Here is a 27,725-nt window from a genome sequence, read left to right on the forward strand (position 1 = left end):
GAACTACACCACAGTGTAGCTGAACAAAATTGTGATGTTTTGTTCCCAGTGCAAAAACATACATACGGAGAAGAAGAATAAAATAACATAATAAAAATAAAAGTAAAAATAGAATAAAATAACATAATGACCAGACACAGTTTACATATAAACAGAACTGAGTAACAACATGTGCATGACATTACTATAACATAAGAACTAAGCAGCATATGGAATGGTCAGCATGAATACTGCACAGTGTGATTTATATTACACTTCATAGAGTCCTACAGTAAGGTAAGGTGTGAACCAACGTTAAATATACACATCAGTTAGTTATTGCACGTGAAAAAGCTAAATACGTATAGTGCAACAAAGCCTGGATATGTAAGGATCTGTATAGTCAGATAAATAGCACAACTATGTGGTAGGAGGGGAAGAATGCATTGACAGTCTCCTAGCTCATTTTTCATAAGAGTTCAGTAGTTTGATGGAGAGAGGAAAGAAACTGTTGTTAAGTCTAGAATTCCTACAGTTCATACTTCTGTATCTCATAAGTGAGGAGAGTTGGAAGAACATACCGTTTGCAGGATGCGAAGGATCACTGGATATCGTCCTGGCTCTACTGATGCAGTGTAATTCATGTAGGTCTTCCAGAGATGCAAGAGAGGAACCAATGATTTTCTCTGCTGCCCTTACAACTTGCCTAACAACCTTATGATCGGAGGTGTTGCAGCCCCCATACCACACAGTGATGTTATGTTCTACATGCAACTTAAAACTCTACCAGAGCAGGTGTTTCATTTAGGATTCCCCTGACCCTTTCTATTTTTCTGTATTCTGATATGAATCCCTGATACGGAAGGCAGTCTGTAGCCTGCAGTCTAAATGTCTTCTTGGCCTCTTCCCGTTCTGTTACCTTTCCCTCTCTAGTTATTTGTTCCCAGTACCTCAGTTCCTTTGCCAGTTTTCTCTGGTAAATTCCATCCCCTCTTGCCTACTCTCTGTACCCCTAATTGCAGTCATCTCTATCGGCAGAATCTCCTTTCTCCATCCTGTGTTGGCTTAGTTATTACAATCCTTTCTGCTTCTTTATGAATATACTATCCTGTATGATTATTGTTATTCTCCATAAGGATCTGCATCCAAAATCCCACTCCTTATTTCTTCACTTACCCCCTTGCTTCATCATCATCCCTTTCCACTTTGAATTACAGCTGCTTGTGTTATGTATATGAACCTTAACTGTGTAGCTCTAAAATATCCCTTCAAATTAAATAATAATAAACCACCTTGTTCTATTAAACATATCAACTAATCTCATTTGGCCCTTGCTCTCTTGCCCTCCCAGATACATTCTTCAGCTCTTTATTAATTACTGTCCACAACTTCTCCTCTGGTTGATAAAAATATGCCTGACCTGAATATAAAACTAAATGGACTAACAACATTTTCACTGCTTGTATCTTGTTATTCAAACCGATAAACAAGAACTTCCAGTTTCTCCGTTTTTGTATTATCTTTTGTTTAATCTCTTTCCACATATCCTTAGCAGCCATAACAGAATCCTTTCCAATATATACTCCTAAATGCTTCATTTTATTGTGTCTTCATAAATATGAGTATTGCTCAACCAATTTATGTGTGGGGACAGAATTTACAGTTACAGCCTTTATTTTATCTTCATTAATTTTATATTTGGAAAAGACTTGAAACTGTCTCAATATGTTCCACATCACTGAAATGTCCTTTTCTGGTTTTGTGAGGTACAAAATATTATTGTCTGCAAATAAAGCCAACGTTTCTTGATTACCATACCAATTATATCCTTGAATGTATGAGTCCCTTAATTTCTTTGTCACTAGCTCTAAATGTAAAGCAAATAACAAAAAAGAAAAGAGGATACCCCTGCCTGGTTCCTCTGTTCAGACTCAACTTGTCAGAGAGGTAACCGTCCCACTTTAATGTTTGCCTCCTGTTCCTCATATATCACCCTAATTAACCTCTACCATTGAAAACACTGGCCCAATCTAGAAATAGTCTCAGAGAAAGAGAACCCCACAGAGAGAATCAGAAACTGAGGAGAAAACACTGCCTCTGTTTCTTCATCCTCCTGTCCAGATTCAGAATCTTTCTTTTACCAGAAACTACTTTACAATAAGGATCAATACACTGAATTTTGAGGAGAATAGATACTTGTTGAGTTTTCTATTTCTTTTTGACAGGGAAATGGGATCAGCAGAGTTACTAATGGCAACAACAGCTTCTCCAAGGATGGAAACAACATTCTAACAAAATAGGAAAGCCTTCCCTGTTCTCTCTCATAGGACCAATAAGAGTGGCTCTCCTTTGCCCACTGAAGGGACCCCAGCAGCTGCAGAGGATGTGGTTAATCCCCTAGCCCATAGTGGCTTCAGGTGGTATACCGGAGGGACCTGGGGTAAAAGATGAGTGGTTTGAGGTACAATTAATGGCCACAGAAGAGTCACCCACCTGAGACTGGGACAAATTGCTAGCCTACAGAGATGACAAAGTTTTTTTTACTTAACTTTTTCATTTAGTGGCTAGAAGAAGGACCGACCATGGGACCAGACTGATGGTTCCATGTGAAGCTGAAAATTGTGCCTCTTTCCCACCCAAAACAAGCAGCAAATGCATATTAAAAACAAAAGGTCTTTAAAATTCACTTTTTTACAGACAAACAAAGCAAAAAACACTTAAAACACTTTGCCAGCCCTACCAAGTAAAATAAACACAATTTCGCCACAGAAAAATATGTTTCATCTAATTTTTTACCTATAGGAAAAAAACAGTGCTCCCATTTAAAAGTACAATACAGCCTTTATACAGTCCATCAAATCACAAACTCCTAGATTTAAAATTACTTTCCTGAAGAGGAAATTATCAATAATATACAAAATTATTAAATGGAAGTTTTTTTCCAAAGGGAACTTATCTGCCCAGCAATGGAAAAGCACAAGCTGACTGTTGATTTTCGAAAGTCTTAGAGGAGTATACTCTTTAGCAGCAGTAAAGCTCTGAAGGGCCTGGCACCCAGATTATTATTTTAGTCAGCTCAGCTTGGGCTGCCCAACAGTTTGGTCACATGTAAGATACCCAGAAGCTTTGGAAGCTCTCTGGCTGTTATATCCTTGACAAGGTATAACCCACACAGCTAAGGCTACTGCAGCAGTGATCAATATGATGAACATTTGTTTAGTCTTAAAGTTAACGCAGAAAAGAAAAAATCCTGTTCACGTACAAAAGTTAGTGGAAGAGAAATACTCAGTCTTAACTACTATTTGCTGATATCTGGATTAAGTACCAGTGACCACATAAGTACAGTTAGTGTCATAGTTTAAGACCAAAGCAAAATGAAATGTATTAAACTTTTTCACTTTCTACTACTGTGACTACATGTTATCATTTTAGCTCACTACACTCTAAAAATACTCACAGGTACATAATATATCTCTTCGTCACCATGTCTCCTCTTCTTCATGTTAGAACCCAATCCAGAAATTCCCTGAGGACTTTGTTTGAAAGCTGTGGATTACAAAGTAGAAATCTGTTTACAACATGTTGAGTAACTGTATAGTGACAGTTGGGAAGCTATTATAAAGGCATCATTACAATTGTATTCCCCAAATCCCTCTCCCATTGAAAAACAAAATTTAAAGTCCTCACTCTTGATAATATAACCATTGAAGTCACTTCTCACAGGAAATTATTAGGGATCATGTGAGTGGATGATAACCTTAAATTTGACCTACATATACAAAATTGCATAAGAAAACAATCACTAAAAACTAGGGATGCTTTATAGAGTGAAAAACTTTCTCACCAACGCAACTAAAACTACACTTGCCACTACTTATCTCTTCACCAGACGTCTTCGTGGTGCTGCCATTCTTACTAACCTTCAGGCATCACAAAAATCAAAACTTGAACAATGCTATAACAAAGTTCCTAAATTTGCAGCAAATATCCCTTTCAGAACCCACCAGTGTATAGCATTCAAAAGTCTCCTTACTCTCCATTCTCCACTCCCTTCCTTACTTCTCTGAATTTCTCTACTCTGGCTTTCTCTCTAAATTTACCACAAGCCTGCTTTCCCCCATTTCATATTGCAATTCCTGTTTGTATTATACTAACGTACCTTTCATTTCTCTAAAAACTGGCTAAACTTTCTCTGGCTATTAAATCATTGCCATATAACTTGCGTCTATTCTTAACCAATGTTTTCATATTATGTCTAATCTGGTATAATTATTTATTTATTTTTAAAGACTGTAAAATTATTGTTCTTAAAATGTTTTGTAATACTTTGGAGTTTTTCTCTCCAGGTCTCCGCTGAAAATAGGTTTCTTCCCAGTCAGACTTTTCCGTTAATCAAATGTCAATAAACAAACAAACAATCAAATACAAAAATAAATAAATATATTTTGTAAACTTTGCTTTGAAACTTGTAAAAACATGCATAAATGGGTCCAAAGTAAGAAGAAAAGGATGATGCAGACATGTGGATGTGTGCTAAACACATACCAGCAGAAGTCCAGATGTAATACAGAAGAGGTAAATTAGAGGTTTGTATACTGTGGGCCCTATGGTGTAATATACAGGGTTACAGATATAAATGCTAGTAAATAGTTACAGGGAATTTGCATGTCATCTGTTACTCACTCCTTCTAGAAGTTCATGGTAAATACACACTTCAGGGAAGTTAGACGCTCCTTCCCAGTATTTGTGCTGTGCATTGAAAATTCTGCCCGACTTCCATATGTCACATCGATCTTATACGTGGTGTGAGAACTAGAGCTTTAGACTTGCAGAAGTACAGTATTACATCTGAAGAAATGAAGGGGTTGTTTGTTTACAATAACTTACGTTCATGGAAGTATTAAAGTACAATTTCAATGGAAAAATACTCCAGTGACAGTTTCCAGGAGCTCTGTCATCAAGGTAACTAATCAGAAAACTGGAAGCTTTGGATTCATTTGGTTTATTCCTTGCATGGAGTGAAACAGCCAAGAAGCCTGAAAAGGTACAATTTTATTTATTTATTTAACATTTGTTTATTTATTTAACATTTGTACAATGTGTCACATTTCTCCATATGGCTGGGGAAAGATGACGTGAAGGTATTATATATTATACATATTTTTTGCCACTGTTTCAGTACTCTTTTTCCTCTCTGCATTTGCATTTAAGTTACGTTTTTTTATTTCAAAGAATAAAATGACAAAATAGCAGCAATTACAGCAATGTTCAGGAATTGTTCTGAGTTTAGGAAGAACTTACTATTGTTTCACCAGTTTTTCTTAAGAAAGGTGCAGGGTCCAAGAGATAATATAGATACTTATGTTACAAAGCTAAAGACTGAATTTAGTGAGTCACACTATTCATTGATAAGAGATGGATGACTTTGTGATACAAGAAATGATAATAAATGGGTGCGGTATTTTAAAAGAAACATGCACAATCTTATGAAAAACTGGAAATGCAGCTACAGCAAGTGAAATTACTAGTATACAATACAATTACTAATTTCACCTCACTTCAGAAAAGGTAAAACTTTTATTTTGTCAGTATATCTTCCAAATTTGAGCATCAGTGCAGAGTCCTAAACAAGGTGAAATGTCTCTCCATTGAACACTGTGCTGACCCCCTCTGTGGTTGATTACTTTTTAAACTCTTAATATTCAGCTCCTTACCAGTCCTTGCTTCCAGAATTTGATTAACCACTTCCAAATGCAACATTTTTCTCTATACTAATGGAGTTCTTACACACATATTACCTCACAATAAATTATACTGCAGTTATTAAAACTTTTAAGTGATGAAGCCAAAATTATGGGAAAACCTCCCATCTGCTCTTCAAACATTACCTGATTGCAAAGATTTCTGCTTGAAGTGCAGAGCCTTTCTGTTCAAAAAATCCTAAAGCCACTGCATCATCCCCATTGTAATTGTCCAATAGGGCAATACCCTGAGCATGTTTGTCCATTTAAAACCACTTAAATTCCCAGTACATTGTAATCTCTGTATTCTGCATTTCAGATATTGTTTGTCAGTGTTGCAATCCTGATTGTTTACGCTTAGAATTTGTATTTAACTTGTATGAATTATGCATTATAGACTGGATTCTGATTTATGGTGTGAATTGGCTTCCCTTGCATATGTATTTATTTTTATGTTCATTTTGTGCTTTGCGTCTGCCTAGTACCTGAAATTAGTCCTTTGGAATCAGTTCATTAGCCTACTTAACAAATTTAAAATAAATAAAATAACTGATGAAAAGTATGGATGTAAGATACAATGAGTCAATTAAGGAGGCTGAAATGAGAAGTATAGTAAAGAATCTTTGTAGCAGTAATAGAAACAAGAAGGAGCACCATGACATGCACAGAAAACATGCAGTTGAAATTCAAGTCTTATGTATTAGATGCTAGTATAACTATGAAAGGAAGCATTGTCCTGTTTTTAATTAGTTTTGCAGAAAATGTGCTACAAGGAGTCATTTTTCAAGCTGTGTAGAAGGAAACAGAAGAGTATTCAAAGTAATTTGCATGTTGCTGAACATTTTCATAACATGACTGCATACGAAAATGAAGGTATACACGAACTGATTAATCATGAAAATATAATCATTAGGTAAGCTGATAAGGGGACAATGGTCATTGTAAGAGATTAAAAATGATCAAAATCTTGCAGCTAAAAACTGCCTTTCAGAAGGTATCTTTTAATTTCATGCAGACTAGTTTTTTATGTTATAAAACTTTGCTGGGTGACCTTTTTATTTTTACTTTACCTAAACAGTTCTATGAATACATGAATGTTAATTCATCAGTTTGTCTTACTTTGTCTGGCAAAATCAAACTACATAAATCCCTGGCAGCTCTTTCTCTCTGTCCCAGGGTTATTAACAAGGGTTTTTTTGTGAGCTCATGGCTAATTTAGTGGACTGTGCATTAAAGCCACTAGTTACAATATTAGGAGTTACTTGAGGCATATTAAAAAGTTCTTATTACATTTGGATAATATGACTGTGGGTTCTACGAACTCATTAATCACTTACAACAGAATCTCTCTTGTAATATTATAAAACAAGATGAACGTTTGGAATCTGCATGGTGGACCTTTAATACACAATGAATTCAGCAAATGTCTTAATGAAATTATCATTTTCAATCTTTCAAATGTATATTGCAACATAGCATGTTTTATGTTAGTTAAAAGTATTTTTTTCAAAAGCTTAGCTTAGGTGTGGTATATCCCTTGGCCGCTTCTTATGCCCGTTTATACCTGCCCTACAAGGAAGAAACAGAGTTATTTGACTCTAATATTTTAATGACAATATCTTTTCCTTTCAATCCTTTGTTGATTATGGAAAGACATATTAAAAATGTTGCATACATCTCAACTTTAAGTGGAAGCATGATACATAAGGAGTTAACTTTTGGATGTTTTTGTATATATTTGAGTGTGCATATGTTAGCTTCAGAATTATATATGAGGGAAATCGAAGATAACTTGTTATAATTTCTAGAACACACTATATAATTTTGTCTGGTCCTGTTAAGACACAGGGACAGAAGGACTCTTTACTTTGGTGCCTCTTTTTTGGCAATGAATCTCTTCACAAGCTCAAAGCTCCTCCCCTATTCCATAATCCTCTGCTATGAGGAAATACAACAGATCTCATTGCTGGCATTGCAGCTTCAACATCTCCTGATTGATGGATAACCAATTGACTGGAAGGCAGAATCCACATTGTTTGTGTGTCAGTTGTCTCTTCAAACAGCATTAAGGTAACCAACGGAGACCCCCCCAGGGGTCCATACTGGGTCTTCTCCTGTTTGGCATCTGTGTCACTGATCTCAAAAAAGATAAGCAGGACCTTTGGTTAATCAAATTTGCAGATAACGTCAAACTTGGTGTAAGAGTCAAAAAGAAAGAAGGAAGGAAAGAAAGAAAGAAAGAAAGAAAGAAAGAAAGAAAGAAAGAAAGAAAGAAAAAAAAACCCTCAGGCATCAATACTCCTCAAAATGAGCTTATGCTGATTAGTACCTGGTGTACAGAAAATGGACCTAAATTAAATGTCAAAAAGTGTAGTATTGTTTCTTTTTGAAAACAAAAAATACCCACAAGATACAATACAGAAAGTATGGGTCTATATCATAAAATCGAACGTCCTGTTTAGCGAACATTTATTAGTCAAACACTAATAAGTGAAAACTCTAAATAGCGAATGTTCCGTTCAGCGGAACATTTCACTGGGTTAAAACCCAGTTGGCCAACCCAGCGAACCACAGAAAAACACCACCAAATTAAATCCATCGTGGGGGGGGGGGCTATGCTCCCCACACCCCGTCTAACTAAATTTACCAATGCTGAGATTGCACTACAGTGGGGCAGAGGACAAATCCCCAACGATGGCTGACAAATTGTTTCCTAGGGAAAGGTTTCAGTGGAGTGAATGTTCGCAATTTAGTATTTTCGCTTATTAGTGTTTGACTAATAAGTGTTTGCTAAACAGGACATTCAACTACATGATATAGACACAAAAGTACACCCTTACTAAATGAAAAGGTAATCAGTGACCTAGGCACTTGGTTCAACAGCTTCCTCTCCTGTGATCATCATGCAGCAATTGCAGTCATGAAATTTTTCTACTTAGCTCAAATAATAGCCAAGGGGATTTCTTCTAGATCCAAAGAAGTTATCGTTCCCCTTTATTCAGCACTCATCAGACACATTACAGAGTACAACACTCCATTTAGTATGTTTTTCATTCACTATATCAATAAACTTGAAAAGCTCCAGAGGTTCCTATCAGAAAAGAACTCTGGGCTTAGAAACCTTAGCTACTAGGAGAGACCTAAAGACTTGTCCCTGCACTCTGGGTCTTATAGATCCTCAGATGGAGACGTGCTTTGCATACTACATCATTAGAGATCTGGTGTTTATTTTTTACTTTCTTTATCTCAATAAGTCAAACACTTCAGCTACTAGAACCAGATGCCTAAATATTCATCATAGGTTCATAGGTTCATAGGTTGGTACTAGGCTATCAGCCCTAGGGCCTATACAAGCCTAGCCATAACAATTCCCTGGCTATTTCTTCCCACATTATTTACTTTCCTGGACCCCAGTCTAGCAGGGCGACTGACGTGATCCCTGGGGTGAATTTCCTTTCTCCCATCCAATCGTCAAGGTTCCTCTTGAAGAGGTCCAAAGAGGCACTCTGCTTGACATGTATGGGCAATCTATTCCAGAGTCTGGGGAGTCTCTGGGTCAGGAACCTATCCCTCCAGCATGTTTTGTTTATTGTGATGACAAGGTTTAGATCCCTGGAGCGTGTAGCTCTGAGGGATTGGGATTTCTTTAAGTGTTGCATGTCCAACAGCTCTGGGTTTGACATGGCCTTGTATGTTAAGCAGAGATCGCCTCTGAGTAGACGATATGTGACAGAGTATAGCTAGAGTTTTTTAAGGCAGTCAGCATAGGGCATCTGCTTTTGGCCTGTGATTCTTTTAGTGAGGTATTTCTGCGGCCTTTCCAGTTGTTGTAGATGTCTTGAGAGGTACATACCAAATGGGGCATTGTATTCTATAATGGGTCTAATGAGGGATGAGTACAGTGGGACAATGACCTCCTTTTTTCTGGATGAAAAGCCCTTCGTGATGAGGTGTGCCACATAGAAGGATTTCCTGACTGTTGTGGCGATGTGGTTATCGAAGGTGAGACCACTGTCCACCTGTGTCCCTAAGTCTCTTATCACACTTTCTGTGTTTAGTGTACTGCCACCTATATGGTAATTCATGGATATATGTTTTTTCCCAAAGGGGATAGCAATACATTTCTTGGCATTGAGCTTGAGCCCATGGCTCTGGCACCAAGCATCTGTTTCTGTAAGGCCCTTTTGTAGAGTATCCACATCATTTGGGGATTCAATAATGGCTCCCAGTTTGCAGTCATCTGCAAACTTTGTTAGCCAGAGTCCCTTAGTGTTGACCTGTACTTCAGAGAAGTAGATGCCAAACAAGAGCGGCCCCAGAACTGAACCCTGAGGTACTCCACTTGTCACTTGTCTGGAGCTGGATTTGGAGTCGGCTACTTTTACAGTGTGGGTTCTATCAGTAAGCCATTTAGCAACCCATTGGGTGACATAGGGATTAATGCCCAACTTAGTAAGTTTATCTATGATTCCAGAGTGGGGGATGGTGTCAAAGGCCTTGGCAGATAAGCAGAACATGATGGAGAGATGGAATCATCACTCAGGACACCCCCCCTTCTCTGGAATAAACTTTCTCTGCAGGTTGAACATTATGATTCAGTATCTTCCTTAGGATGAAACCTAGATGATTGGATGGGTGATATCAAGTTTACCCCATAAGTGATTGTTGCCTCCCTCTTCAATAAAGAAGGTAAAGTCTGAAGGTGGGTATTGGCATGGTTGGACAAAATTGCATTGTAACTTCTATGAATCTATAATCTAAGTGTTATGTGTTTTAGAAAGAAATGTCTAAAGAGGAAAATATGTTTTTTTGTAAATCATGAATGAATGTCTAGAGGAAAGAACAAAGAAAGGATATTTGTAGGGGCATGATGAATTTATATTGAAAAAAAGAGGAATAGGAGGGAAATAAAGAACTTGGAACTGATAACATTAGGTGACATATTAAATAATATTTGTGAAAGTTATTCAAAAATTAAAGAAGGTGATAGAGGAGATGGTAGGTGAAGGAGTATTTGGTGTTATGAATAGGAGGGCAAATGAATTGTTAGTTATAACAAAAGAAGCAGTTGACTGTATATAAAGAAAAGGAAGTGAAGGGAGAGTGGTTGTGTATGGTGTACCAAAAGCATTTAGCAGTCTGAATCATTAAATGTGGATTTTGAAAGAATATGGGTTAGGGAGAAAAGCACTGGATGTAATAAGAGCTACATATGATGGGTTTGGGTAATGGTAGATGACAGGTTAAGAAATAAGTAAAAATTAAAAAGGGGTGCAAAGCAGGGCTGCCAGTTAAGTGCGTGTTTCTCTGAGTTTCTCATGGGTTCATTTGTGCAAATATATATGGTTGGTATGGAATAAGCAAGGTCGGAGATAAAAAAGGTGAATTTGCCATTGTTACTTGTTTATGCTGATGATTTAATTTGATGAATGATGAATAAAAAATGGATGAATAAAGTTACAGAAAGGTTGTCGGACAATGTAGAATTACAGATGAATTAAATTAAAGGATTTGGGGAAATAAAATAAGTCGTATAAATTTTAACCAGAATGAGACAAGTCTGTTAAGAATTAGGTTTGAATGGTATGACTTAGTGACAGAATAGAGAAGAGAGATGTTGAAAAAGTTAATGACATGGAAGGTTTTTGTTTGCATTTTAGCAAGTAATTATGTATGTTAAACAGATATATTAGGAACGTTGCCATACTAAGGGGAGTAGGAATGCTTCCAAATAAGATGCAGATAGAATTGCAGGATTTTTTTCATTTTTTTTTTTTTGCAGGTGGGGGGTAGGGGTAGAGTTCAAGATTAAACCCTGTTAACACAGGACTATGCATTTATTCCAGGTTTTGATGATGCTACAAAAACAAATGACTTGTACAATGTAACAAAAGGACAGCTAGCCCACAAAAGCACAAGTTGGAAAAAAAAAAAACCAAACCAAGAAATAAAACAACTTAGGCAGCGGACAGGTTGTTATGTAGAAAACTGAAGAACTAAGAAAGTCAGAAGGGCTGAGGAAATGAAGCAAAGGAAATGGGAATTACTAGAAAAACAGAATACGAATGGAAAATGAAGTTGCAGAAAATTAAAAAAAAGATGTATAAGGAGAAAAGAAGGAATGGTACAATAAAATAATGAAATACAATTAACTGGTGTATCATTGGGAAGTTATAGGAGAAGGGATAAAGTAACAGTGAAGGAAAGACAAAAATATTTTAAAATTCTTAGCCACACTGTGATGGTGTAAAGGGATAAAGCTCTGACTGCTTCCTTGATGACCTGGGTTTGATTACTGAATCGGGTAACTGACAGAGTGGCAGGCAAGGGATGGTTGTGCCCATCCAATGGGGGAGGGTGCTCACTGATACACTCCTTAAAGGGAGGTATGATCCAAAGAGGGGTGTTGCCTTTGGACATAATCAACAAACGTGGGAGGGTGGGAAAAGACAGTGGGTAAGTCAGAACAGAATCCCACACTGGATGGAAGCACAGATTAGCCAAGCTCCCAGGTCAACCGTGAAAAAATGGACTATGTTTGGTGGGGTTGGACAGTAGCTGGTAGACCTGGTATGGACATTGTGTACTGGGGGCTGGGTCGGTAAACATAAGGTCAGAGGAGACCAAAAAAACATTTGAAAATTTTTATGAAGACAAGAAATTCCAGATAATAATCCACAAAAACGAAAGAACTTCCACAATAGATAAATCACAAACTTCGAAAATTGATTCAATATAACTGAAAAAAGTACGGAACACCAAAATTAGCGCTTTCATTCACTTTATTTGACGTGAACTTCCTCAGAAACAACTTACCTAGCCATTACAACACTTTAAATAGTAAAATAACCATCACATGTTCTATGATGTAATTAACTAATTAATTAATTTCTTAAAAATATAAATCATAAATATACATATATATACACACATTATTACAAACAATACATAAAAAAATATATATATACAATATATAATAATAATGAATAATGTAAATATAAATATATATATAAAATGTTAATAAAATTACTTCATCTGTAAAAAACATTTTATATTTATTACCTCATTTAAACCTGGAGCCTGATCTGCTCCTAGATACACCTGCTAAATAGATTCTCTACATTCTAACTCAAGTTTGTTATTACCAATAAATACAGTATTATCAACACTATCTAAAACTGAAAAAACAAACTTTTTAAAGTTGTTACATTTACTAGAATGCTTGCCTAGTGCATTTGTCATGTCCTTTTTCTTAATAGCTAAAATATGTTCACTAATTCTTTTTTTGAAACATCTTGTAGTCATTCCTACATAACAACTTTAAAAAGTTTGTTTTTTCAGTTTTAGATATGTGTTGATAATACTGTATTTAGTGGTAATAACAAACTTGAGTTAGAATGTAGAGAATCTATTTGGCAGGTGTATCTAGGAGCAGATCAGGCTCCAGGTTTAAATGAGGTAATAAATATAAAATGTTTATTACAGATGAAGTAATTTTATTAACATTTTATATATATATATTTATATTTACATTATTCATTATTATTATATATTGTATATATATATTTTTTTATGTATTGTTTATAATAATGTGTGTATATATATGTATATTTATGATTTATATTTTTAAGAAATTAATTAATTAGTTAATTACATCATAGAACATGTGATGGTTATTTTACTATTTAAAGTGTTGTAATGGCTGGGTAAGTTGTTTCTGAGGAAGTTCACGTCAAATAAAGTGAATGAAAGCGCTAATTTTGGTGTTCCGTACTTTTTTCAGTTATATTGAATCAATTTTCGAAGTTTGTAAGAAATTCCAGATAGTTGGTTTTGCCAGATAAATTGCCAGTACAGGGGTATATTAAATATAAATAATTGGAGGAAAGAATGTCCATTGTTATGTTCAAGGTAGAAAAATATGTCAACATTGTTTTTATCTCTAAAAAAATTTGAAGTTTTGTACTGTTTAAAAAAACGTACATAAGGATGGGTTTAAAGAAATTGATGTATTTATGCTATTATAAGGGAAATGCAAATAGGTAAATAAGGTAGAAACTGATAAGTGGGATAGATCTTTATTCATGACAATGTGGTGTTTGTGGAGAAGAAGGCATGATATACTATTACATAATAAAGAAAAAAGTAGATGTGGTTATGTTACTAAAAATAAGAAAAAAGTTAAAAGAAAACTTCGATATCCACCACGGACTCCAGCTGAAGAGCTGTTAAAACCTCTTTAATAGGTAAAACTTAAAACCATGAGCGAACATTGAATCCAAACAGTTTCCGATAAGCGCTTTCGGCTAAACAAGCCTTCTTCAGATCGGTAAACCAACTGCAAATCTGTCTCTACTAAAAAGTAGAAAGCAACCAATCACAACATTTATTAAAATTAGATACAAATGTCTCTTCCTATTAAAATATTCAGCCCTTTTGCGATCGGCAAATAGTGGCCCAAAGTATATTTAGCCATCATCCAACCATCATGCTTGATTATCATATCAAGAGCTTCAATAAAAATGAATCATAATCCATTAGGTGACTCATTGTTACTGGTGTAAATAATTTTCTCCAATCATATAGCCTCCTTCCCAACTTTCATCCAATCACGGCGCTCTGTTGCCATATTGCGTAGACGAGTGAATCTCTTGTAACTGGTCAGAGATTTCAAGGTGGCAATATTCAGAGAAAGTGAAGGTTCTTACTTATTATGGAGTATTATAAAATGGGCTGAGAACTGTCAATGCAAGCGAAGATCTGTACCACTTACAAATAGTATGTAATCGATCGTTCAGTAACTCTTTCCTGTTCATATATGCTCATTGCCATCGGCTATTTACTCTTGGGCTTACATCCAATAATTTCCCTTGCCATTCATGTTGATTATGTTATCAGACTGCTCCCCTTCGATACAAAAAACTCATTGGTCATACCTTTGCAGAGAGCCTCATTTACTGCAGGGACTTTAGTTCAATACAAGAATATATTCATCGTACTAACAACCACTATCACACTTGAGATGGTGGATTATTATCAATCTGCCTTGGTTCAGCGACCAGTCCTCTTTAATGGAATGGCTCCTTTGCCTTCAATTGTTTCTAGAATGTTTTCTAGGGGCAGTGGTTCGGTAAAAGATGTGTTCCATGATCCCGCTTTCTTAAATAGAAAGTTTGTTTTTATCCTGCCATAATTCTATGACTAATCTACATTAATTTGATAGCTTCTTTTCCTTCAGATAGCATAGTGTGCGAACAACACTGACATTGATGACCACCACTGGTATGCTGGAATAAACCCAGTAGGCAGCTAACCCATTGCCAAAATTGAAGCTATCTAGACAGTTGATAAACATGAAGATGTTATACTGCCTTCATTGAAGCAGGCAGTCATTAAAGCTTCCTACCAACAGATGCAAACAAATATTGGCAGTCGCTATACTGCGATTGTTAGTGTCCAAATTACAGTTATCCAATGGTAGCAACTTTGTCTTATTAGATAACCAATAGATGGTGGTGTAATAGCTCCTCTTTCATTGGACAAGGCACTTTTCTCTCTCTCTCTTACTATTGGCAGTCATATTGCATTGCACTATCAAACCCGTTTCCGTGAGTATACACTCGTAGATTGAATCATTATCAAGAAGTAAAACCTGAGTATGGAATTTGCAAGGAAAAGGTTCAAATACTAGGACTGAGCATAGCTCATAAATCTCCAATGCCCATCCTATACGACGTATTATGCATAAGAGTAGAATGACATTAAATACATCTAGCTCACTTATTCAAGCAAGGTATTCCTTGTGCATAAGCACAGCTTAAGCATTCTGGCTTCTTTTTAAGGTATGAATAAAACACAGTTGATGAAGAAGCAATGGTTCAATGAAAGAGCAAACTAACCATCGAATATTAGCCATCTCTGTACTGCGATTGCTTGTGTCCGATTTATAGTTGTCCAGTCATAGCGACTTTTATCCTTTTAAATAACCAATAGACAATGGTATGATAGCTCCTCTTTCATTGGACAAGGCACTTTTCTCTCTCTTACCTTTGGCAGTCATGTTGCTTTACCATGTCAGAGCCATTTCCGTGAGTATACACTCATAAATTCATTCATCATCGAGAAGCAAAACTTATGAATAGAATTTCAGAGAAAGGATTCATATAGCAAAATTGAGCACAGCTCATAAGAATCTCCAATGCCCATCCTGGACGACACATTAAGTTTAAGGGTAGAATCCTTAATAAAGTAACTTTGGTGCAACAAACTCGCTTAGTCAAGCCAGGTCTTCCTTATGCATAGCCCCCGCTTAAGCTTTCAAGCTGCTTTTTATGTATGAATAATACACAATTGGTAAAAAAGCATTAATTTAGTGAAAGTGCAAACAAACTACCAATAAGGCTTCGTGTCTACCAGGTATTTTTTTTACATCTTGATGACGAATGAATTTATGAGTGTATACTCACGGAAATGGCTCTAACATGGTAAAGCAACATGACTCTGTCAAAGGTAAGAGAGAGAAAAGTGCCTTGTCCAATGAAAGAGGAGCTATCATACCATTGTCTATTGATCATTTAAAAGGATAAAAGTCACTGTGACTGGAAAATTATAAATCAGACACAAGCAGTCGCAGTACAGAGATGGCTAATATTCGATGGTTAGTTTGCTCTTTCATTGAACCATTGCTTCTTCACCAACTGGTTTGATTCATACCTTAAAAAGAAGCCAGAATGCTTAAGCAGTGCTTATGCGCAAGGAATACCTTGCTTGAATAACCGAGCTAGATTTATTTAATGTCATTCTACTCATGCATAATACATCGTATAGGATGGGCATTGGAGATTTATGAGCTATGCTCAGGCCTACTATTTGCACCTTTTCCTTACAAATTCCATACTCAGGTTTTACTTTTCGATAATGATTCAATCTATGAGTGTATGCTCATGGAAACGGGTTTGATAGTGCAATGCAATATGACTGCCAATAGTAAGAGAGAGAAAAGTGCCTTGTCCAACGAAAGAGGCGCTATTACACCACCATCTATTGGTTAACTAATAAGACAAAGTTGCTACCATGGGATAACTGTAATTTGGACACTAACAATCGCAATATAGTGACTGCCAATATTTGTTTACATCTGTTAGACTGCCTGCTTCAATGATTGTAGTATAACATCTTCATGTTTATCAGCTGTCTAGATAGCCTCAGTTTTGGCAATAGGTTAGCTGCCTACTGGGTTTATTTCAGCGTACCAGTGGTGGTCATCATTGTCAATGTTGTTTGCACACTATGCCATCTGAAGGAAAAGAAGCTATCAACTTAATGTAGATTAGTCATAGAATTATGGCAGGATAAAAACAAACTTTCTATTTAAGAAAGCGGGATCGTGGAACACATCTTTTACCGAACCATTGCCCCTAGAAAGCATTCTAGTCACAATTGAAGGCAAAGGAGCCATTCCATTAAAGAGGACTGGTCACTAAATCAAGGCAGATTGATAATAATCCACCATCTCAAGTGTGATAGTGGTTGTTAGTATGATGAATATATTCTTGTATTGAACTAAAGTCCCTACAGTAAATGAGCCTTTCTGCAAAGGTATGACCAATGAGTTTTTTGTATCGAAGGGGAGCAGTCTGATAATATAATCAACATGAATGGCAAGGGAAATTATTGGATGTAAGCCCAAGAGTAAATAGCCGATGGTAATGAGCATATATGAACAGGAAAGAGTTACTGAACGATCAATAACATACTATTTGTAAGTGGTACAGATCTTCGCTTACATTGACAGTTCTCAGTCATTTTATAATACTTCATAATAAGTAAGAGCCTTCACTTTGTCTGAATATTGCCGCCTTGGAATCTCTAACCAGTTACAAGGGATTTGCTAGTCTATGCAATATAGCAAAAGAGCACCATGATTGGATGAAAGTTGGGAAGGAGGCTATATGATTGGAGAAAATTATTTACACCAGTAACAATGAGTCACCTAATGGATTATGATTCATTTTTATTGAAGCTCTTGATATGATAATCAAGCATGATGGATGGATGATGGCAGAATTTGATGATTGGATAAAATAGTACGTCTTTGCCAATAACAAATAAATATACTTTAGGCCACTATATGCCGATCGCAAAAGGGCTGAATATTTTAATAGGAAGAGACATCTGTATCTAATTTTAATAAATGTTGTGATTGGTTGTTTTCTACTTTTTAGTAGAAACAGATTTGCAATTGGTTTACCGATCTGAAGAAGACTTGTTTAGCCGAAAGCGCTTATCGGAAACTGTTTGGATTCAATTTTCACTCATGGTTTTAAGTTTTACCTATTAAAGAGGTTTTAACAGATCTTCAATTGGAGTCCATGGTGGATATCAAAGTTTTCTTTTAACTTTGTTGTATATTTTCCTTCGATACCTTTAGCAGTATAACTTGGGCTTTCACTGAAAAATAAGAAAAAGCTTGTGGCAGAAGGGGTGGGGGAGCATCGGGGGATAAAGTAATTGTGAATGGAAAAAAACACATAAAGGAGAAGTGCAAATATTTATAAAAGTGTAATGTAAATAAAAATGGATATGTAATAAACAACCTTTACTGTTTTCAATAAGTGCGGATGGCCACGATGGTGCAGCGGTTAGCATTGTTGCCTCACAGCAAGAGGTTCTCTGGTTCATTCCTCGGGTGGGGTGCCTTCTGTGCAGAGTCTGCATGTCCTCCCTGTGGTCGCGTGGGTTTCCTCTAGGTGCTCAGGTTTCCTCCCACATCCCAAAGACATGCCGTAGGTGGATTGGACACTATAAATTGGCCCTGGGTGTGAGTGAACACGCGCGCGCGCGCGTGTGTGCATGGGTGTGTGTGTGTGTGCCTTCTGTGGAAGGTTGGGCGCCGGGCTTGCAACTCGACACCGTAAAACTCCACTGCCAATCATGAGCAAACAGATGATCTGCTGTGGCGACCCCTAACTGGAAAAAGCTGAAAGATGAAGACTCTTCAATAAGTGCCATGGGAACTTTAACATCCATATGAGCTACCACAAACTCAGGCAGATGGGGCCTCTTTCAAAGGACAGCACACTCAGAAGTGCATTCCCGTAAGCCATTAATAATAATTACCTATACAATAATTGTGTCAGCAATGGAAAATTAAGCCAAGCTCTTGGTGTGGGTATAGCAACAAAGGTGAGTATGCTGCCTGCTGAGCCACTGACACTGATACAAATAAATGAATAAAATAATGTATTTTCTTGCAAATAAAAGAACCTGTGATCAGACATTCTCATTGATACACATGACAGTCACTCTGCTGCCTGAAATATATAATGATAGACTGAAAGTAGGTGCTTGACCAGAATATGAGACTTGCAACAAGTATACATTACCATATGCCGAGATTAGGGAGTCAAACAGAGGTCAAAGATGTCAAAGGAAGTGTACTTTCACAGAGAGCAGCAAACAAGTAGAACTATTTGACAAGAGAAATAACAAACATTAGAACACATTAATGGCTGAGGAGAATATGGACCAAACATATGGGAGTGGTTAAAGCATTTATGGGTTTGGGATAAAAAAGGGAGGCTTACCACAAGGAAGCACAATGTTTGCTGTTAAGGGTTCAGAGAAAGGGTTGACCTGATAGTTTAAAGTTTTGGATGCAGTCAGAATTTTAAAAACAGAAGACACATAAATACATACCAAAGTCTGCCATTTTAAATAAATAACTTTGCTTAAGAATCTTAACCTCTTTATATTTATGTTTATGCTATAATTTACTCTTCTTTCTTTAGTTTTGCTAAAAAAGGTTACTCTGCATGCCGCTAGTTTTCTCACCTCGTTTGTTGTTGCTGCCATTTTTTGCTGCATTTTCATTGATGGCTTGCTGCTCTCGAAAATGATCTTCATCTGCTTTTCTGTCTCTACCAGGGCAGGCACATATTCGACCTTCAAATGACCTTCGACCTAGGATCTGACCACTAGATATGGGTAAGAACACAAGATGCAAAGAGTTAACATTCACTCACGTTAATGTTCGTAAGTATATTACCCGGACCTCCATTATACAGACAACACTTGGCAAACTTCTGCCAGACAGGTAGTTTTGTTTTTCAGGCAGCTTTCCTAGATCACAAAGTAAGTCTGGTTAACTACCATTTGTTTGCAGGTTCTGTCTGGATGTCTGACTTTGCACAGCAGCATACAGATCAATTTGATGAAGCAGTAAAAAGGATACATGAGCAGATCTTCATTTGGTACAGCTATGTAATATGAGTCTAAACCATTTCCTGAATGTCAGCAAAACACTCAGCATTGCAGTTGAAGATAGGGTAACTGAGCACAAATGAATGATCACAGTTGTAAACACATTGCTGGCAAATTCCTCTTACCTGCCTCCAAAATGAAGGCAGTATAACAAAGTAAGCACTACACAGTGATTCATTATGTGCAGTTTCCTCTCAGACACGTAGTTTAGGTTAGGCTGTGAAAGGTAACTCTGGTAAATGCCATATGTTATGAGCAGATAAATAGGTGCTTAGATTAATTTTTCAATGATTGCACCTCAGTGCGGGGGGGGGGGGGGGTAATCTTTTCCCTATTCTAATTCTGAAATTCATAACTCTAACGCCCAGAATTATGAAAAATATGAAAATTCAGGAGAACTGCAAATGTAGACATTGTTGCCTTCCCTTTACAGTTAGTTTTTTTTTTGCTGGTGAGCAAGTCTCCTTACATCCCAACCTTTTATATATACCAACCTAAGATCACTATGCCTGACAGAAAAGGAAATAGCCCAATAAAGAGCAATATTGGACTTTATTCAGTCTGGACATTTGGGGATCACTGTTGCAAGTCTCAGGATATCAAACAGCTACCATGCTAGACTCCTGAGTGTGCCATCCTTTGAATGAGATGTTAAACTAAGGTCCCACCTGCCTAAGTTTGTCTTAGCTCAGCTGGATGTCAAAGACCCCAAGACACTTATGAAAGAGAGTAGGTTGCACTTAATATTTACATTTCAGTTAGCAATCACATAAAATAATAAAAAATATTGAAAACATATGTACAGATATACACTATATGTACATAGGGGTCTACTTTGGAACATCTAAACCTCATAACACCTAATTTCATAACACAGACCAGAAGATCTACAACCCAAAACATTTAAAACCCATAACATTGAATTTCATAACATCTAACACTACAAATCACAAGAAAATAACATCCCCTCCACATATAACAACACCAAATTACCAAACACACTTTTTACTACATTTCTACAGGGGGGTTCTGCCCCCCCCACACCCCCCTTAAATTAAATATACCAACTCCAAGATCGCACTACAGTGAAAAAAAGTTAATTTCCTAACCCCACTGTATCAAGGCCCCCCTGCAGAAATGTAGTAAAAAAAGTGTTTGGTAGTTTGGTGTCATTATATATCGTTATATGTGGAGGGGATGTTATGTTCATGTGATTTGTACTGTTAGAAGTTATGAAATTCGATGTTATGGGTTTTAGATGTTCTGGTCTCAATGTTATGAAATTAGATGTTATGGGTTTTAGATGTTTCAAAGTAGACCCGTACATAGACAGTAACCCCCTCACTATTCCCAGCTCTTTTTCCATAACCAATATTTTATTCGAACAAAAATATTACTTAAATCCCATTCTTGTTCTATACTACATGCAGTATTACCTTCTGTATATGCCATGTAATATCAGCTATAATTCTATCCAATTTTCTACCTCTTTTACACTCATCTCATTATGTACCCCATGTGAAATCATATATTAAGTAATGCTGGTTCTCCCTAAGCTTTCAGTTTTCTTCCAAAATTTCATATACATGTCATGATATTTCTTGCTGCTGTTTGAATAACATAGATCCCTTCCTAGGTGACTTACTTAATATCATGTGTCATAAAAAATCTTCCATTCCCACTTTCAATCATAATTTTCTTTTCTGTATTGCTTTTCTGTTTTTTGCTGCATATGTTCCCACGGATCAATGTAATAACAATCACCCATAACCTATTCATTCTGCTGACATCATTTATCTGACAAATTCTCTAAAGTAACTTTGCACAACATCTTTTTCTTATAATATTCATGTCTCCCCTACTATTCTAATATAGCCATGTTTTCTCCCTCCTAACTTCTGATTTTTCATAACTAAAATCTTCCTAACAAACTTTTCCTCTTTTTTTCATTTTCCCCAACACCCAAAACAAATGCAAGCATATAAAATAAACAATGAGATTTATTATCCTTAATGTCCTTCATCTTTTTTTTATTATCCATGACCCCCTTAACTTGACTCATCCTAGATCCCAAACTGTACAAAAGAAAATGTATAGAAGGGAGTCGGCAGTAGCTGGCTGAAGAGGATGGGAATCAGCAGTCACTGTTGGCTTCCTCATCCTAGGGGGAGGGAGGCAGCACCAGCTCACCACATGGGTGACACCTAGTGGGTGCACTATGTCTTCACCTACTAGATGTCTGAGCCAGCTGAGCTTGTGTGATCAGAGTGCACAAAGCACTAGGAAGTTAAAAAAAGCCATGGCACGAGGAGGCATACTTCCCCCCAGGGGGCAGCAATTGTGGGTTTGGAAGGACGAGCAAGCTGGCCTGTTTCTGTCACCTAATGCTATAGCTAAGCATACTATAGAGAACACAGGACACAATTTTAATTTCGTCATAGTCCAACAAAGGAACCCAGATGTGAGAGGCGGCCCCTGGCAAATAAGGCTAGAGATAGATGAACTCATGTGGCAGATTCGAACAAGGGCACATCTGCTACCAGGTATTAATGATAACTTGTCAATTAAATGTGTGCTTAAGTGGTTATCACATAGTAGATAACGTATTTGTCATAAGCTTGAGAGTGTTAATGCACATGATTCTCATACATATACTACTTTGTGCATATTGCACATACGTCAGTTTTTACATACTAGAATAAGATTATTTTAGGTGTTTTTTACGTGAGCTTAATTATATATACATTTCTATAGATATACTAGTGGAACAATTCGATTACACAATTATTTTGTTCCTTAAAACTGGTGTACATATAGGTTCAGGACATTTGTCCAGAAGTAAATATAAGTCATGAGTTTTTATGACATGTTTCAGTTTAAAACTGTATGTTTTTAAATGTTTTCTTTCATAATTTTTTCTTCAAATAATTTTGTATAATAGGAGAATTACAATAATTAGCTCATGACGATCTGTTGAGTATGTAATTTTATTTAACATTATTTGTTTTTAAACGTATCTATACATTTTTCTATTAATGTCCGATATTTCTTTACCAATGTCTTGGCTAGTGATGTATATTTCTTTTTAAAGGTTACTATAGTAACGTTCATCTAGACAAATGCACTTGCTTTTGATTGGTCATACTAACGTATTTATATAATTACAATGCATTTTTCTGCTGTTTGTCTGAAGAAGGCTAAATACTAATTTAGCCGAAAGCGCTTACAATTTATTGCAAGTTAAATTAAACACCATTATATTGTTGAAGCGATCTCTTATTGTGTTTCCAGCTCGTCTTGCTTTTTGTGGATTTATTATTTCAACAGTTTTTCGTTTGTCTACCGCTGTTTCTGTCACCTAACACATGTAGGGGAAAGGAAAGCTGTAGGGATTCTTGGGCAGAATGGGCCATAGGACTCCCCTCCTCACATGGGAATACCCATCTCCTCTCTTCTGGAACAAATGGGCCAATTGGATGAACTAGAGGATATGCCAGGCAAGGTCCCGAGGAGTGAGCAAAGGAAAAAAAAATGTTTCTCAGGCTTACTAGGGAACAAATACACTTCCTCCAAATACACCAGGTTTCCCAGTATTACTGACTGAAGCTATGGAGAAAGATGCACACAGGTGGATTATATCTTATGTAGAAGGGCCAGTCTGAGGGAGATTGGAGATTGTAAAATGGTGGCAGGGGAAAGTGTAGTTAGACAGCATAGGATGGTGGTTTTTAGGATGACATTGGTGATCAAGATGAGGAGGATGAGTGTGAGGGCAGCACCAATGATCAAATGGTGGAAATTGAAAAAGGGTAATTGCGAGGTGATGTTCAGGGAAGAGTTAAGACAGGCACTGGGTGGCAGTGAAGAGTTACTGAATAGCTGGGTAACTACAGCAGAGCTAGTAAGAGAGATGGCTAGAAAGGTGCTTGGTGTGACGTCTGGAAAGAGGAAGGAGGGCAAGGAGACCTGGTGGTGGAATGAAGAAGTACAGGAGAGTATACAGAGAAAGAGGTTGGCGAAGAAGAAGTGGGATTGTCAAACAGATGAAGAAAGTAGACAAGAGTATAAGGAGATGAGGTGCATGGCAAAGAGAGAGGTGGCAAAGGCTAAGGATAAGGCATATGACGAGTTGTATAAAAGGTTGGGCACTAAGGAGGGAGAAAAGGACCTGTACTGATTGGCTAGACAGAGGGACTGAGCTAGTAAAGATGTGCAGCAGGTAAAGGTGATAAAGGATAATGAGGGAAACGTACTCACAAGTGAGGAGAGTGTGTTGAGCAGATGGAAAGGGTACTTTGAGGGGCTGATGAATGAAGAGAATGAGAGGGAGAGAAGGTTGGATGATGTGCAGATAGTGAATCATGAAGTGCAGTGGATTAGCAAGGAGGAAGTAAGGACAGCTATGAAGAGGATGAAGAACAGAAAGGTTGTTGGTCCAGATGACACACCTGTGGCAGCATGGAGGTGTTTAGGTGAAATGGCAGTGGAGTTTTTAACTAGATTGTTTAATGAAACCTTGGAAAGTGAGAGGATGCCTGAGGAATGGAGAAAAAGTGTTTTGGTACCGATTTTTAAGAATAAGGGTGATTTGCAGAGCTGTAGTAACTACAGAGAGATTAAACTGATCAGGCACAGCATGAAGTTATGGGAAAGAGTAGTGGAAGCTAGGTTAAGAAGGGAGGTGATGATTAGTGATCAGCAGTATGGTTTCATGCCAGGAAAGAGCACTACAGATGCGATGTTTGCTCTGAGAGTGTTGATGGAGAAGTACAGAGAAGGTCAGAAGGAGTTGCATTATGTCTTTGTGGATTTAGAGAAAGCATATGACAGGGTGCCTAGAGAGGAGTTGTGGTATTGTATGAGGAAGTCGGGAGTGTCAGAGAAGTATGTAAGAGTGGTACAGGATATGTACAAGGGTAGTAAGACAGTGGAAAGGTCTGCGGTAGGAGTGATGGATGCATTTAAGGTGGAGGTGGGATTACATCAAGGATCAGATCTGAGCCATTTCTTATTTGCAATGGTGATGGACAGGTTGACAGACGAGATCAGACAGGAGTCCCCATGGACTATGATGTTTGCAGATGACATTGTGATCTGTAGTGAGAGTAGGGAACAGGTGGAGGAGACCCTGGAGAGGTGGAGATATGCTCTAGAGAGAAGAGAAATGAAGATCATCCGGACTAAGACAGAATATATGTGTGTGAATGAGAGGGAGGATAGAGGAATGGTGAGGATGCAAGGAGTAGAGGTGGCGAAGGTGGATGGGTTTAAATGCTTGGGATCAATAATTCAGTGTAATGGTGAGTGTGGAAAGAGTTGAAGAAGAGAGTACAGGCAGGATGGAGTGGGTGGAGAAGGGTGTCAGGAGTGATTTGTGACAGACGAGTACCAGTAAGAGTGAAAGGGAAGGTCTACAAGAGGGTAGTGAGACCAGCTATGTTTTATTGGTTGGAGACAGTGGCATTGACAAAAAGGCAGGAGTCAGAGCTTGTTATGGCAGAGTTGAAAATGTTAAGATTTGCACTGCATGTGATGAGGATGGACAGGATTAGGAATAAGTATATTAGAGGGTCAGCCCAGGTTGGAAGGTTTGGAAACAAAGCCAGAGAGGCAAGATTACGTTGGTTTGGACATGTGCTGAGGAGGGATGTAGAGTATATTGGGAAAAAGATGCTAAGGATGAAGCTGTCAGGTAACAGGAAAAGAGGGAGGCCTAAGATAAGGTTTATGGATGTGGTGAGAGAGGACATGCAGGTGGTTGGTGTGACAGAACACGATGCAGAGGACAGGAAGAAATGGAAACAGTTGGTCTGCTATGGCGACCCCTAACGGAAGCAGCCGAAAGAAGAAGAAGATTCTAAATGTTTCTTATATTTAGCCAATTTCCCTTATTTTACTAAATATTACCTTCCACTACTTTCCACCAGTTTTACTACAAACTGTACTCCTAGTATCTCAGCGATACTCAGACTAGATTCCCAGTGCCTTTACTTTTCTCTTTATTACTACCAGTTTGACATATCTCAAAAAGCTCGTCTACCTTCACCATTGCCTTTACCAACTCAATGCTTCTTACTAATACTATTTAATAATGTGCATAACTTATAATGAATTGTAGAAGTACCTGCCCATTATACATTATATTCACCTCTAGCACCTGTTTCATCACCTTCTCTATGACCACGTTCACTAATAACACAAACAATGACCCAGTCATGAAGCAACACTGTAGGACCCCTTTCCTCATTCAATTCTTGTCATTTACCTCCCCATTTACCAGTACGTTTACCCACATATTTTGTACAATGTTTATAAAAAGTCCATTATTTAATGTCCTGTACCATAGTTCTTTACAGTATTTCACATTTGTTTATATTGCATGCTACTTAATACCTTTTGTATGTCACATACTGCCATCCTATCTTTCTCTTTCTCCCTTATACTATCCACTTTTTCTTCCACCAAAACAGACGAAAGACATCCTTCACATTCTTTCCCTTAACCTAACACACTACATGCATCACTATGCAAGCTATCAGTTCCACAAAAACATTTCTGTAAAAATGTGATAATTATTTTGTAATCCACATTACATGATGTTATGGGGTGCCAGGTTGTCAATAAACCTTTCTCACTTTTCGCCCATAAAAGTTTATCAAATCTCCACATACATCATCACTGTCCACACCATCCCTTAGCCAGTCATTTATTACTCCTAAAAACTCTTGCTTCTTCATCACTGTCTTATAAAACTTATAATTTAAACCATCATCTCCTAGTAAATTTTAATACTTTGCTTCCTGTATTGTCTTTTTCATCGTCTACATCAATGCCTCATCCTCCAGCATCAGATTATGATGTTCTGTAATTCTTTTCACCCTCCTTTTTACTTTCTGTACAGGCCTCTCTTCCCTCTGCATTTCTTTTACATATCTTCTCCCCAGCTGATAATCTTGACTTCTTATTTCCCTTCCATCACTCATAATTATCCTCATGTTATTTTCCTCCACTTAGACTTTTTTCCATAAAAAAGTTGCTTCTTCAGCTTTCCTTCCAGCATATACCTTTGCCTAATCCCTGTATCTTTTACGTATTAATATCATACATTTCTCTTTCCTAGTTCTCCTATTTTTTATTTATAAACATCTTTTCCACCATGATGCCATTTTTCTCTTGATTTCACTATAAACATGATATACAGTACATGCCTTCTACAACTCTGTCCAGATTTTATAAAAAATTCTCAGTCAATATGGCCGGAAAAAAAAAAAGCTTCTGTCTCTCTTTGCCCATAATCCCCAACATGATACATATTTTAGAATACCTTTTTATCCGATTTCTTCTTTATTAATGTAACCATTCCTTCCTCACCTTTTGTGCCCTATCCCAATACTTATCATCTACTGGTATGTGAATTACATTTTTCAGTATGAGACTCTCATGTGGAGGGTATAATATGCAAACTAATAACACATTTCCCCTCTTCATATTGTTTATGTATATATATATATATATATATATATATATATATATATATATATATATATATAGATATATACATGTGCATGACTGGTGTGCATTTGACACATCTTCCTCTTTTATTTTTTACCCTGGGTGAGAAAATCAAAACATGGATATAAGTGGAAAGTAGATGCAGTACAAAAAGTTGTATGCTTACGAAATCCTCAAGCTACTAACTGAGCTGGCATATTGTCTATAATTCATTCTCCGTGAATCTTAGGT

General features: G+C 37.1%; 1 protein-coding gene across 6 annotated transcripts in view; it reads right to left on the reverse strand.

Moving 5' to 3' along the window:
* The window catches only part of TP73 (tumor protein p73), a 1,605,115-nt gene that overhangs the window by 96,819 nt on the left and 1,480,571 nt on the right, over positions 1–27,725 (reverse strand). For all 6 annotated transcript variants that reach the window (XM_044062957.1, XM_044062958.1, XM_044062960.1 and 3 more), the window contains 2 exons: positions 19,554–19,696; positions 3,437–3,525 (listed from right to left, as the gene is read on the reverse strand). In XM_044062957.1, the coding sequence (XP_043918892.1) occupies positions 3,437–3,525; positions 19,554–19,696 (232 nt within the window). The remainder of the gene's footprint in view (positions 1–3,436; positions 3,526–19,553; positions 19,697–27,725) is intronic.

Source organism: Protopterus annectens, chromosome 2.part1, assembly GCF_019279795.1.
Source record: "Protopterus annectens isolate FY-2018-M chromosome 2.part1, PAN1.0, whole genome shotgun sequence".
In the NCBI taxonomy this organism is placed as follows: domain Eukaryota; kingdom Metazoa; phylum Chordata; order Ceratodontiformes; family Protopteridae; genus Protopterus; species Protopterus annectens.